This window comes from Lepisma saccharinum, chromosome 29 (assembly GCF_977018435.1).
Source record: "Lepisma saccharinum chromosome 29, izLepSacc3.1, whole genome shotgun sequence".
NCBI lineage: Eukaryota > Metazoa > Arthropoda > Insecta > Zygentoma > Lepismatidae > Lepisma > Lepisma saccharinum.
The window spans coordinates 21,219,677-21,234,911 of NC_139257.1; the positions used below are offsets into that span (position 1 = coordinate 21,219,677).

Consider the following 15,235-nt stretch of genomic DNA (forward strand, 5'->3'; position numbering starts at 1 on the left):
TTACTCCTTCTTAAGATCATAATTTCCACTATCTAAGGCAACGTTTGGATACAACCCAGCACATATGATTGCCTTAACAAGAGGCACATTGTAGGAGTTCATATTATGAGTTGGGTCCTTAGGATTTATGCTCTTAAGAATGCGAAGGCGGTACAAGTATTCACAGAAGTCCCACTTCATGAAACTGATAAAGAATAAAGGTATTAAGTATAAAAACTGTGGCAATTACAGGGTGCGAAATCATTGGAGATTGGGGGGGGGGATCTTAATTCACACACAGATATATAAATTGTTATTATATGTTATACATATTTATTATTACATGCAAATGTAAATCACAAAATGTTTAATATGTATATTGTTAAATATATATATAAATATAAAATAATTCACTTGAAACTTTCATACATATCACATATTTATAAGTGGCAAAGTAATTAATTTACCAACTGGTCAAAAATGTCAATAAATTACAAAATAATTGAAATAGTTTCATTGTATATATGTTTTTGTTTTCTATTAATATTAGGGATGGGACCGATTAATCAGTACTCTATCGGTATCAGCCGATATAGGCATATTGGTGTATTGGTAAAATTAGCGATTATTTTACCGATCCGATATATCGAGAAATATCTGATAATTTAGTGTAAAATTCTGCTATTTTGTTGTAATTTTTATGGATAATCTCCATGCCCTACTTTTTAAAATAGTAAATATCTAAATATGCAATTTCTTTTTCACTGCAGTCACCTTGAAACACATTTATTAACAAGGTTAATGAACCTTTCAGGTTCTTCAAGGACCATTTCTAATTTTATATCGGATCGGTAAATTTTATATTGGTACTTTATCCAGGGGCGGTTACTGATATTGTTACAGTGTTGCACAATGACCGGATCTTTTACCATGAAATTTCATGCTTTTTGTTGTATTTTTTCATTGTTTTCCTATAAACTATATTGAACGTAAACAAATATGTTTACCCTTGATTGCTTCAAAAACGCAATTATGATCCGTTAAAAAGAAGAAACCAACCTGCAAGATTTCACAGTATATGTATGAGTAGACGTACAGGTCGAAGTTGCAGTGCCGAAGCAACGGCCTGTTCTCTACAGCGAGGAGTGTTGGAGCGAGGTTCTACACCGTTGTTCTTATCCTTGTGCCTAAGCCGACTCATCATTGCAGAGACTGTGCAACTAACCAAGATCACCCACCAGGCACAGACAAGGAAGAAGACTTCACGATGGACCGGCAGGAAACGCTGCGCTGGGTTGCTAATTATTTTTTTACGCTGTTAGAGAGCAACAGCGTGCGAACAGTAGGCAAGGTCTTACTGTCCCGTGTCAAAATGTCCACGTTAGGCAAGGATAAAAATTTTCCTTTGGGGAGAATTTTAACCTAATTTACTAACCTTACCACCAATCACCAATCAAAATTCAGTTTAAAATATAACTTATCGTATATAAATCGAGTACTAGTTATTTTCCCTGATCTTGTGGCGTTGGTGCTGGACTAATAGTCTATTGTTATAGTTGCGATATGTTGTGTACTGCTGTTAAGTCGTGTTCCAACCGGTACCGATACCAATGCTTGAAAATTGGATTGAATCAGAACATTAAAGTACTTCTTACGTAACACAAAAAACACAATTCTGCATAATATTGTTGCCGAATATATGGAACTTCAATTTTGCATGAACATTATTAATTATACTCCTCGAAAATGTCACGTGGCATTTTGCGGATCCTGCGAAAGACCAAAATGCCTGAAAAGTATCGGTGAACAAAATACAACCAATACTATCCGATACCGATACATCGACATCGGCTCAGCCCGAATATAAACCAATCCTTTTCATAAAAACACTCTTGCAATTCTTTTTGGTGTGAATGCACCTAGCATAACATATAATTACATTATAAATATATAAAGTTAAAATTATATATAAATATTATGCTATATACAGAGGTTGTTTCCAATCTATGGTGACAAAATTGCACACCTTGTGCAGCACCACCAAGCGGGAAGAGAACGAAGCTTCCAGTCGTGTGGGCACGTTGGACCGTTGACTGTGCGTGACAAGTGTGGTCATTGCATATCGGAAAGAATGCCGCAGAAAATCAGTGCATATTGGGAGGGTTACATAACTGCACTTTCCGACATAAACTACAGTTATAGTGCCATTATAAAACTGTGCAAGGAGTGTGGATTCACTGTGTCCAAAAATGGCATATCACAGGTGTTGAAAGGGGCAGGTAAGGCGAGGTGTGAGATGATTTCTGTGGGGCAGAAACAGGCCTACCCCCAGCCTGCCACTAGCCGCACAGCAGCTACAATTCGGGACTTCAGGGCGCTGGTCACCAGGAAGAATCCAGCCACACAGAGAAGTATCGCAAACTGGATACAGTGCACACCATCATTCACCGCAATTTGGGTTTGGAAAAGCAACACAAGGGCGTATGGGTGCATCAAGACAAGGGGTCAAGTCACACATCTTGCTCAACCTGCCTCTTCCTCTAACAAATGGCAGAAGAAACTGGAATTCATGCCATTCCCCTTTCACAGACATTCCAGTGAAGTCACCTGATGCCTCACCGATGGACTTTTGCACCTTCGGCCTACTGAAATGAGCCTTGTCTCAAAGGAGACCCCGCACCATTGAAGGGCTATGGAAAGCCTGTCAGGAGGAGTACTTGAGGCTGGACTTGACTGCACTTCGTGCCAGTCTCCTACAGTGGAAACTTCACTGTCGGGCACCAAATAGAGCTCTCTCGGTAGTGGTGACATGGTTTCTCTTAAGGTAGGTGGTTTGAAATCGTCACCATAGATCGGAAACAACCTCTGTATTCGCTGCAATTCCCAACATTCCAAACCACGAACCGCCACTGACTTTAGTGGAATTGGCCAAAATTTCATATAGATTTATCCCTAATTAATATATATATCAATTAGATTGTACACTTTTATCTGCATTTTCGTTTCACTTTTATCTTCGCGTTAGCCAAAAGTGGAAGAAAAGTGAAGTAAAATAAAGCCGATTTACTTTTTATTATGCATGTTTTGTTAATAGTTCAGATCTTCGATCTGCCCACTCGATTTCCTCCCCTTTTCTGCCACCATGTATGGCTTCACTCCACAGATTCCATGGACAGAGTATACAGCTGCAATGATATGCTTCCTTAGGTCTGTGATATCGGTGGGACGAATATCCTCTCCTTGATAAAACCTCACAAAAAAAAAAGTCATGGTGTAAGGTCCGGTGATCTTGGGGTCCAAAACACTGAACAAAAAAAAAACACTGCAAGTGATGTGGGTGTCACATAGTGGCAGGAATGTGAACTCTCGGCTTGACAAAACAGACACACACAAACTGTTTGCATTCCTTGTTCATTCTGGACTAGTTTCATTAACATACGTTCAATAGTTTACTTGCAATAAATTTTTGTAACCCCTCAAGTATTTCTGAAACACCTGGTACTGTAGAAAGATATTACTCAATACCCAGGTTTAGCATACAAATGAAGTACATTTTTCTAAATCAAAACCTACTGTAGTCACCTGACTACATATATTACATAAGGAAGTGAATGTACTATGGATGGGACAGATTAATCGGTACTATATCGGTATTGACCTACATCGGCCTATCAGTGTATCGGTTTATTGGAAAAATTACCGATAATTCTACTGATTCGATATATCTATAAATATCTTACAATTTAGTGCAATATTGTGCTATTTTGTTATAATTTTTATGGATGTAAATATATAATCTCCATTCTTCAGTTTTTTAAAAAGTAAATGTCAAAATACCCAGCTTCTTTTGCATTGCAATAGTTTGGTTCACATTTTCATTAAGAAGGTCAAAATTGCAATTTTATCCTGGATTAGTAGAATATTGGTTATCGTGAATTTTATATTGGTACTGTATCAGTATTGGCCAAAATTTCATATCGGTCCATCACTAGCATGTACCATTCAGCTTCTACATCACATCAGTGAGATATCACTCATAAGTAAATTTGATATGGGTACTTCATCGGTATTGACAAAAATTTCTCCAGTGTTCCTTCCTAATAAATACGAGGGGGGAAAAATAATAATAAAAATCAACAAAACAACAACAACACATCATTTTAGTGCAACACAAACACAACCATGTGCAATGATGGGATCAACAAACTAGTATCACACTATGGTAAATGCTTGAATGGGTATGGCGAATATGTGGAGCCGGCCCCCGTGGCAGAGTGGTTAGCACATCATGCTACAATGCCAGGGGTACCGGGTTTGAATCCTGGCCTGGGCATGGATGTTTGCGAGTGTCCATTCATCAATGTCATCATATTATCACTCATCCCCATCTTCGCAAATTTGCCAGAAAGTGGCACAAAAGGCGAAGTAAAATAAAGCAAATCAATGGTGATGTGTGGAAAAGTAGAGTAATGTAGTTTCTGTATCATAAATATTTCGCACACATCATTTGTCGTTTTTACACCAAAACGTTCCTTTTTTTCTGGATAACCCTCGTAGTTCATTTGTTTCCAATAATTTTGTTACAGGTTCTACAAGTATAATGTCTATCATGCCAGTGACCCAGAGTGATTGTTGTGGTGTTGGTTGTTGTCTTATTCATTGTTACTACTACTACCATTACTAAAATAATGACTTACCACAGCATTTGTGAGGTCTCGTGGGATAAATAATACTTCTTGCAGAATTTCTTGGCAATTTCTTCACCTTGCTTATTAGCTTCCTCCCAACCCAACACAGCTACAGCCATGGTTAGGTGGTCACTTTTGGCTTCGGGAATTAAACTCTTGCGGATCTCAAGTGCCTTCCCTTCCTCTTCCTTGCTCTGAAACATGAAATAATTACTTTTAACTAATAACAGTCATTATTAATCAATAATAAGAAGGTACACAATCTCCAAGCTTTAGGTAACATGATCGTCAACATGCTCTGGCCACCTTTACATTTTCAAGTGAGTTTTATGTAGAGACATTATCACAAATAGCCACGCCTAAGATCACCCAGCACAGGACGTGAATCTGAGTATCCCATGTGGCATTCAGATGTTCTACCGATTCGACCTCTGTGACTCTATTGACCAATAATGGCATTTCTAATTCTTTTTAGCTTCAGTGCTACACAATGGCAATATACAGAGGCTGATCGGGTTATATCCGACTGATATGTAAAGTGTACTTACCGTATGAAAAGATGTTGCCGCCACCACCGGTTGTGTTCTATGGGACCACAAGCATAATGGACTATCACCCGACATCACAATTTCCACTGCAACAAACTACGAGGGACATTCCAAAAGTAAGTTTCGTCATTTTTTTTTCCACAGAGAAGCTGTATTACAAAGTGAGAAAACACATTGCCGTAACAAAAGACAATCTTTCCTGTATTCACGACGGGAGGAGCGAGAGCAGAGGAGCGATGGCGCATGTGCAGAGTGCCGAAGAATAGAGATAAGCAGCAGACCGACGTGCCCGAGCTCATTCGAGTGCAAACCAGTAAAGCAGAAAGATGTGTGCTGGAAATGTGGTCACAAATGGAAGTGCGGTACGCTATTGCCACACACTAAGGAAACTGAAGTCCGTCATTCGACACAAGAGACTAGGGCTCTTGAGTCGAGAGGTTTTGTTCTTGGACAACAATGCAAGACCCCACACAGCAAGGGTCACTGCAGAACACATTCGTCGTCTGGGATGGAAGAGATTGAATCACCCGGTCTACAGCCCCGATCTTGCCCCATCAGACTTCCACCTTGCTCCTGCGTTGAAGTCAGCACTATCAGGATGTCACTTCAGAAGCAACGAAGAGATGCAACATGCTGTGAAGAACTTCCTTAAATCGATGGGCACCGATTTGTACCAGGAGGGTTTCTTGAAATTGATTTCACGGTACGACAAATGTATCAATGTCGGTGGCGACTATGTGGAAAAATAGCCAAAAGATTGTATTTTGTTATGACATTGTATTCCTCTCCCTGTAATGAAGCTTCCCTGTGGAAAAAAAAATGACGAAACTTACTTTCCGAACATCCCTCATATGTTGGAGCACATGGATAGGAATTCCATCCCATTCCTCCTTACAGGCTTTCCATAGGCCTGTGAAGGTGCAGGGGCGGCAATATTATAGATGTCGTTTTAACAGTCCAAATGCGCAGAAATCCATTGGGCTTTTGACAGGAATGTCATGAAAGGGAATAACACGGATTCCTATTTCCTGCCCCGTGTCCTGATAAAATCGGAGGGTTGATCTAGCGATGTGACTGTATACTTTTTCTATGTGGATCCGCACCTTGTTCTTTTTGGCTCCGTACAAACGAGGGATGTCTGTCCGATATATTTGGGCCATAATGGATTACTGGAAGAAGCAGCATTCACCATTATGTTTTTCTCCACCTTACATACCTCTCTCCAAATTAATTCTCGTAACCGTATCTGGTGACAATCATGATTCCCCGCAGGAAACTTTCTCAGTACTGGTGGTAATAATCGGTACGTCCCTTGCCAGATGTGTCATGGTATGTAATTGCCCTAATATTACCATTACGCGTGAGATAATTGTAGGTCTCGTGACAACTGTCTTCCACTTTGACCCCGTCCAAGTGTCTTTTGTACAGTTTGCGGCAGTTGGTCTTCCTTTGATAGATTGATTTTTTTTTTATTTTACTTCGCTTCTTGTGCCACTTTTGGCTATTTTGCGAAGATGGGGATGAGTGATGATATGATGAATGGACATTCACAAACATCCATGCCAAGGCTAGGATTTGAACCTGGGACCCGCCCAGCCCTTACATACACACCGCAAGGCCAAGATGGCGATGAATGGTGTTGCTGAGTGGACTGTGCCACATTGAACCTCTGGGCCATTTCAAGTTGGGGTGGTGGATTCTCCTGGACTGCAATTCACCGAATTCCACGAAGCACCTCAGGCATCACTTTCGCTGGCAACCTCGAACAGGCCCCTTTTGTTGGTGAATGTTTCTGCATGAGCACCGTTTGAGTTTGCCTGGCCATGATATCTTTAGCTGTGGTCACTCGATTGGTTAAACCATTTTCTCGACACTGTTTCACTATTCGGTTGTACGGAAAATGTGCATGGAAAAGAGCCATGATAAACGATTAATTTTCGTTGGCATTTCACTAGCACGAACAGGAACAGTCAGTGAACTGCAAGTTCAGACACAACATTAGTTTCAATTCTGGTTTCAAGGTTCTGGCGCAACTACACACGTAGCAGCAGCGTTGCCAAATTGGTCAGATATAGCTCGATCAGCCTTCTCTAATAATAAGAGATCTAGAAATTCATTGCCTTTCTAGAGTTCATCAATGAATACAGTACACACGCAAACTTTAAACATCAAACCAATGTAATGCTATTGTGGTTGAGAGATATGTAAAAAGACAAACTGACTGCGTTCCCAATCATTTTGTCAAAACATGTTTACTCATAGGTTGATTTCCCTGACTTTTCCAGGTTTCCTGGGCGAGTGGAGACCATGAAATACTTACCACCCTATTCCGCTTTTGATTGATTGATTGATTTGTTTTATTTTACTTCACGTTTCCGCCAGTTTTAGCTAATTGTGAAGATGAGGATGAATGGTGATATGATGAAATAAATGAAGGGAAAATCATAAACATATATGGACACCATATATAGAGGTTTATACTGGAGATCAGGGTGCAAAATCATTGAATAGGGTGGGGGTGGGGAGATCTTAATCTACACACATGCACATATGACATAATATTTATGTTATTAAATATAAAATTATATAAATCACCAAGTAGTTGAAATAGTTTTTGTTGAGGTTATACCTTCTATTAACATAAAGCAATTACGAGTTCCCACCTATATTTGCCTTGCATATTGTTTTATTTATATTGTGCATATATTGCTATTCATCAGCCCTTGTGGCGGAGTGGTTAGCACATCGCACTACGATGCCAGGGGTCTCACGTCCGAATCCCGGCATGGGTATGGATGTTTGTGAGTGTCTATTCATCAATTTCATCATGTCATCACTCATCCCCATCTTCGCAAATTAGCCAAAAGTAGCACAAAAAGCAAAGTAAAATAAAGCAAATCAATCATATATTGCTATTGGTGTAGATCTATTAATGAAAGAAAGTGATAGTATGTGTTTTCAATATTATCTTTAGTAAAGTATTTTTGAAGTCAAAACCAAAGCTTGTCTTTTGTTGTTAAAAATAAAACTCTCCCCTTCCCCACTAGATTTTTTTGAGGCCAAGATTGTTTGTTGGAGGAAATTTCCCATGTCCCCCAAACCCCTCTCCAGGATTTATCACCCTGCTGACCATGTGCCCAGACGGCAGAGCCTAGATAGTCTGCAAAATGCCATCCAAGGTGTACTATGTGGAAGTGAGGTCGACATTTGGGTGTCTTCTAACCAATGAATGAGTCATACAAAACTGCTTACCCTCGGCAAGACGAAAGGCTCCTTAAAATTCAGTGAGGCTGCTGCAGAGAATACAGGATCAACACACCCAAATATGGCAGCGAGGAGAACCATTTTTGCAGTGAACGGATCCAGGGGTAGCTGTGCCAAGAACTGACCCAAAGGAGTCAAGTTCTCCTTCTCATCCAAGGCACTCAGCATTTCGAGCAACTACGGGAACAAGATTAGTAAATTTTCAATAAAAACACAAATATACACGGTGAGCCTAAATGAAATAGATAGATTAAACTCTATATAAACTCAAATATTGTTTTTGTTTTTTTTCAGGAAGCATTTAGTGCTGTATAGAGAAAGCCTTCAAGTTTACGACCCTCCACTTTTAGTTCGTTTTAGTGATGTCAACATCATGTGAGCGCCCTTCAGCAATATGGCCACTAGCCAGGTAGATACAGCTTTCTGTGTGCTTGAATTTGCAAAAACAAATTCTGTTACTGTCGTACGGAGTCATTTTAGAACACAGTATGGCAAACAACCACCCGCAAGTCAGTCCATCTACGATTGGAGCTAGAAATTAGAGGAAACTGATTGACTGCGCATGGGGAAAAGTCGTGTTTTGGGAGAATTGGACTATCACATTGATATGTGTCATGTTACAACTTCTTCTTCTTCTTTTCCCTTATGCCCACTTAGGCGTCGGGTCCTTTCAGCCACTTCTTGAAAGAAGTTCTATCCTGTGCCAGTCTTTTCACTTCGTCCGGTGTCTTCCCTCTCTTCTGTGCCAGTCCATAAATGTACTGGTTCCAGTTCAACCTGGGTCGTCCCCTTCCTCTCTTTCCTTCTGGTCGGGCCTCAAATATTTGTTTCGGTTTACGCTCTTCCTCCATCCTAATAAGATGTCCCAGCCAGCCTAATTCCCTCTTCTCGATGATTTCAATTAGTGGTTCCTGATTCAGGCATTCTCTTCTTATTGTTGTGTTTCGTATCATATCTCTCCTTGTCTTTCCTACAGTTTTTCTTAAGAATTTCATTTCAGTAGCAGTAAGTCTGCTCTCCAATTTAGTTTGCATTATCCAGCTTTCTGATCCATATAATAGCGTGGGGAGATAGACTGTTTTATATATTTTCATTTTTGTTTCTTTACTAATCTCCTTTTTACCTATAATGGTGTTACTAATATTATAGTACAGATTATTTGCTTTCTGAATTCTGTGATTAATTTCAGAATCCATTTTACCGTCCGCAGTTAGTATGGTTCCTAAATATTCAAACTGTTCTACTTGTTCTAAGGTCTTATTATTCCAATGAATGTGCATCCTTGCTGGTTCTTGTTTAGTGAAGTGCATGACTTTCGTTTTGCTAACATTGATTTCCATCTTTCGTTCTTTGAATGCTCGGCCCCACTCTAGGACAGCATTTTGTAGGCTGTTGCTATCTTTTGCTAGGAGAACAATATCATCAGCGTATACTAATGTTTGTACCCATACCGGTTTCATCTTATAATTTCCAATTTTGCATTTTCTTGTTCTTCTTTTGCATTGCTTTATAATTTGATCCATGAATAATATGAAAAGAAGAGGACTAAGCCCATCACCTTGTTTTACTCCTTTTCCCATATTAAATTCCTTGGAGGATTGTCCATTTATTCTAACCGTTCCTTTAACGTTCTTATATAGACTTTGAATTATTCTAGTCAGTTTTGACGTTACTTGGAACTGATGAAGGGCCTTCCATATTTGTGCTCTTGGTACTCTGTCGAAGGCAGACTTTAAGTCAATAAAAGCTGTAAATATTTCCCCTCCTCTGCTTAATATCTTCTCTATTGCGTTCCTCAGGGAGAAGATTAGATCTTGAGTTTGACGATGGGGCCTGAAACCTGCTTGTTCTTCTTCCAATTTATCTTCCACTTGTTGCCTTAATCTTTTTTCTATAATGTGTGAATATAGTTTCTGGGCCACTGGCGCTAAGCATATTGCTCTATAGTTTGAGCAATCGAGGGTACTTCCTTTTTTATGTATAGGAATTATTACATTCTGTTCCCAATCTTTTGGTATTCTCTCTGTTGCCCATATTAGTCTGTATAAATCCCATATCCATTTTACTATTTCCTTTCCTCCATATTTTATAAATTCTGGATGTATATTATCCCAACCGGGTGCTTTACCAGTTTTTAAGGATTTAATTGCCTCTTGTACTTCTTTTAGTTGGATTTCTTCCTCAGCTTCCACGTTCTCATTTTCTTCCCTCATGGGTCTTTCCTCATACAATTCCTCTTCTTCTCTAAAGGTTTCCGCATAATATTCATTCCACGTATCTAAAATTTCCTTCATATTGGTTTTCACCTCGTTATTCTTATTTTTGATATTCCTTATTTTCTTTCCTCGTTTTCCTTTCAGATTTTTCAGCACATGCCAAAATTTTCTTGGATTATTTTTATGATTTTCTTCTATTTCCTTTCCAAATTGTTCCCAGGTTTCCTTCTTCGCTGTTCTCACTATCCGTTTTGCTGTATCTCTTGCCTGTATATAAGCTTCTTTGTCCTCCATTCTTTTGGTCTTTAAGTATTTTAGCCATGCTTTCTTTTTAATTGAAACTTTTTCTTTCACATTATCGCTCCACCATCTTGTCTGCTTCTTTTTATTTGTTATCTTTACTATTCCACATATTTCTGTTGCAACTTCATTGAGGCTTTCTTTCATTACTTTCCATTTATTTTCCAGATTCCATTCTTGTCCATGGTTTTGTTCTTTTTCTCTAAGTTTTTCTTTCAGTTTCCTCTGAAACTCCTTTCTTTTATTTTGGGTTTCTAATGTTGATATTTTAAGTTTAGTAAGGTTTATCTTAATTGGTGCAGGTAGTGGTTTGAATCGGGTCGTCATTACTAGTAGTCTATGTTGAGTACTGAGCTCGGCACTGCAAAAAACTCTTACATCAATTACATCATAATGGGTGTTTTTTGTATACACGCAGTAATCTATTGTGCTTTGTGCTCCTCTGCTAATTGCTTCAAAGGTAATTTGATGTATTCTTTTATGCGGGAAGAAGGAGTTTCCGATGCGGAGCTCGTTATCAATACAGAACTCCAACATTTTATCTCCATTGCTGTTTCGGGTCTTTTCAGCACCATACCTTCCCAAACTTCCATGTCCTCGTCTAATTTCATTTCCCACTCTAGCATTCCAATCTCCCATTATAATAACGTTTTCCGTTACATTTCTAGCCTCATCTAATATTTGTTGGAGGGAGTTGTAATATAGTTCTTTTTCTAGTTCATCTTTATCCTCTGTAGGAGCGTATACTTGTATAATGGTAATCCTACGGTTTAATTCCAATTCCAAATTCAGTCCTATTATCCTAGAATTAACTGCTTTCCAGTCAGTTACTCTAGTGTTCAGTCTTTCGCTAACAATAATTCCCACACCTTCTTTTGCTCTACTCCTTCTTTCTACTCCTGAATACCTGAGAACATATCCTTTTTCCATGTCAACCTCTCCTGATCCTTTCTTTTTGACTTCACTAATTCCTAATATTTCTAATTTATATTTCTCCATTTCCTTTACAATCTCCACTTCCTTTCCTGAGAGGGAGGTGATGTTCCAGGTTCCAAATCTCATAGTCCGTTTTACCTTGCATTGTCGTCGTTGTTTACTCTGTTCGGCTTCTATTCCTGTGTTTCTCTGAATATGTATTATTTCACTTCATGTGGGTTATTAGCCCTACGATGAAGCTAGGGCAGTGGGAGGAGTGCTCCCTTTAAGCCTCTGCCCTTGCTTGGTTTTCTTTCTGGGTTTGCTCCCATAGCCTTCGGGTCAAAACCCTTACCACAAGGCAGTGGGGTTGTAGCTCTTCCGCCTCTTAGGATGTTGGGACTCTACAGTCTTTTCCATCTCTAGAGCCGTTGGCCGGTTTTCTGTTAGGGTTCCTTCCCTTAGCCTTTGGGGATCCCTCCCCTCCCTACAAGGCAGTAGGGGCAGTGCTTATTTGATGGCGGCAGGGTTACAACAGGATCACATATAAAACATTTGTAACTTAGCCATGTAAACTTCAGGACATACTCTTCCAACCTTGTAAGTATTTCAGCATGTTATTAAAACTCTTGTTTCTGTAAAACTTTGAAACTGTCTACTTCTATTATGCTCACCCTGTATATTTGCAAAATTACATGCTCACCCTGTATATTTGCAAAATAATTTCATCTTAACATCTTATACTAAAAAGTAGCTAAACTTAGTTTTATGAGGTATCATCCACAATTTTTGGGACTGGTGCAGTTATAGTAGCATAATGCAACGGTAGATGGTAGTACTAGCATATCTTTGAAGTCGGTGGACAAAATTTCATGCAGGTGGATGAACATGACAACTGTTTACATTACTTCTTTTTAACTCTCTTTCTCTAGTCATGATTGTGGTGTGTCAATCTTGAGATGGATCAGAGAAAGGAACAGTGAGTGTGCAACAAATTTTTTGCAAATCTTGGGATTTTTTCTCTCCCCCCTCTCTCTCTTTTCTTTAATCTCTCTCTCTCAACCCCCCCCCCCCCCCCCGCATGGATCTTCTTCTTCTCCCTCCTTCCTGAGAGAGAGGGAGAGAGGGGGGGGGACAAAAAGTTCAACAAACACCCTGGCAATGATTACACAAGTGTTCCAGGAAGATAGCACGAGGTGTATAAGAGTGTTTGAATAAAATGCATACTTCATCTTCCCAACAAAGATGAAATTCAAATAGACCATTTCAACTCACAAGATTGGGACCAGTTTCACTCATCATACAGTCTCCCATGCTTGAGCATGATACACTCGAGTGTATAGAATCAAATATCATTTCAATGAGACAATAATTGAAGAAATATTAGGGTAAATCAAAAACTAAAGGCAATTTTGAGTTCTCGCAGGAATAAACGAAGACTGGGTGTGTCTGACGTCACCACGTGTATACTTGGAGTGACGTGGAAGTAGGAGTATCCATCACTGCCCCATTCAGTCGAGTGTCGCAGAGCAAAAAGGTCACACGTATGGACGCACCACTCCACAAATGCACCATCGAGAAACAGCATGCCGTAGTGCACTTTCTGTGGTCGGAGGGAGTCAAACCAGCAGACATCCACCGTCGGCTGTTAGCGCAGTATGGAGCAAGCACCATGACTCAACGAAAGGTGTATGAGTGGGTGTACCGCTTTAAAGCGGGCTGCACAAGTGTAACAGACGAAAGTTGAAGTGGACGCCCAACGGGTGGATACCATTATCAGGGACGATCGAAAAATCACAATAGCACAAGTGGCGGAACTCTTCGACATAAGTTTCGGATCATCATTTGGAATAGTGAATTAGTGTACCAAAAAGTTTGTTCGTGGTCGTCGGTTCAGGTCAGATGACGAGGCCCAGCAGGCGGTGCAGACGTGGCTTCGTGAGCAAACAAAAACCTTCCTTGCGGACGGGATACAGAAGCTGATTACACAATACCAAAAGTGCATTGCCGTTCAAGGGGCATATGTGGAAAAGTGACATGTGTAGTTCTTCTTCTTGTGTGGAAATAAAGATGTTATGTGAAAATTGCCTTTACTTTTTTGATTTACCTAGTACATCTGTAAAAATCAAGTATTTCATTTTCATACATCGCTATGTATTGGTAAGATAGACAAAACTACATTTTAACATGGAGATAATGACTATGTTCACTTAAGTTTCAATTTGATTGCATCTTTCACTTCATGATCCACAGACAAATTATGGTTTAACGTACACTACTGGGCTTCAAGTGTATAACGATCATTTTACCCATTTAAGCATTTTTTGTTCGAGCAAAGCAGCTGTCTATTCCATAATATACTATCTAGTGTCGTCCGTGCGAAGTGTTAAGACACTCGAGCAAAAAGCCCTGCAGCGTGCACATTGTTTTGGGACAGAAAGTGCATTCTGCTTGTGGACTTCTTGCCTTAAGAATACACCCTCAATCAGGGTGTCGTGTGTGATACACGTAAAAAATTGCATCATGTAATCCAGAACAAGTGACATGGCATGGCTTTCAGCATGGGTGTTGTGATCATGACAATGCCCATCCACACTGCAGCTGTAAGATCTCATCACGACATTTGGCTGACAACAATTCAATCACCGTAGCACTAAGTGATTTTCATGAGTTCCTGCATCTGAAATTCTTCCATCCCGACAAGTGGTTCCATGATGAAAGTGAAGTTTGCATCACGAAGAGATACAAAAACTGATGGCTCAAAATGATGAAGTGCCTCAACAATGGTAGCAACTATGTCAAAAAATACTACTGTATGGCTTCATTCTTGGACAAGATTCAGCAAATGTTGATTCACTACCAAACACCATGAAAGATAAAAATATGGTGCAGTATGTGAAAATTATGGAACACTACATGTCAATAAATATATTCTTGTTTCTTCTTAATAGCCCCCTCAAACTTACTTTGTGGATAATCCTCATAAAATATAATATATATTTCTTATAAAATCATAAGCACCTAAAATGCTTTAAACATATGAAAAACCATAACAATTTTTAACCCCTTCCAACAAATGTGCTAAAATCTCACCTTTTTTTCAGCACAGAGAGAATGCATGACTGAAGCTTACATTGTGTAATTTAAAATTTCTGCACTGTCTGTACCTCACATTGAGTAACTTACGGTTTAGCCACCACAGGTTTCAGGGTCTCTTATTTTTAATTTCATATAATAGGTCATTCCATGACAAATCAAACAATATTTTTTTTTTGAACTTTTAGTATTCAGATTTTTAAGATTTTTTTTTCTTTATTCATAGTAC

At 39.3% G+C, this 15,235-nt stretch overlaps 1 protein-coding gene across 1 annotated transcript in view; it reads right to left on the reverse strand.

The window, feature by feature from the left end:
• Nucleotides 1–15,235, reverse strand: part of LOC145981419 (ATP-dependent DNA/RNA helicase DHX36-like) — an 80,806-nt gene continuing 65,571 nt past the window's right edge. The window contains exons 12-14 of the mRNA XM_083114655.1: nucleotides 8,468–8,656; nucleotides 4,677–4,861; nucleotides 1–184 (exon numbers count right to left, since the gene is read on the reverse strand). Of these exons, the coding sequence (XP_082970781.1) occupies nucleotides 1–184; nucleotides 4,677–4,861; nucleotides 8,468–8,656 (558 nt within the window). The remainder of the gene's footprint in view (nucleotides 185–4,676; nucleotides 4,862–8,467; nucleotides 8,657–15,235) is intronic.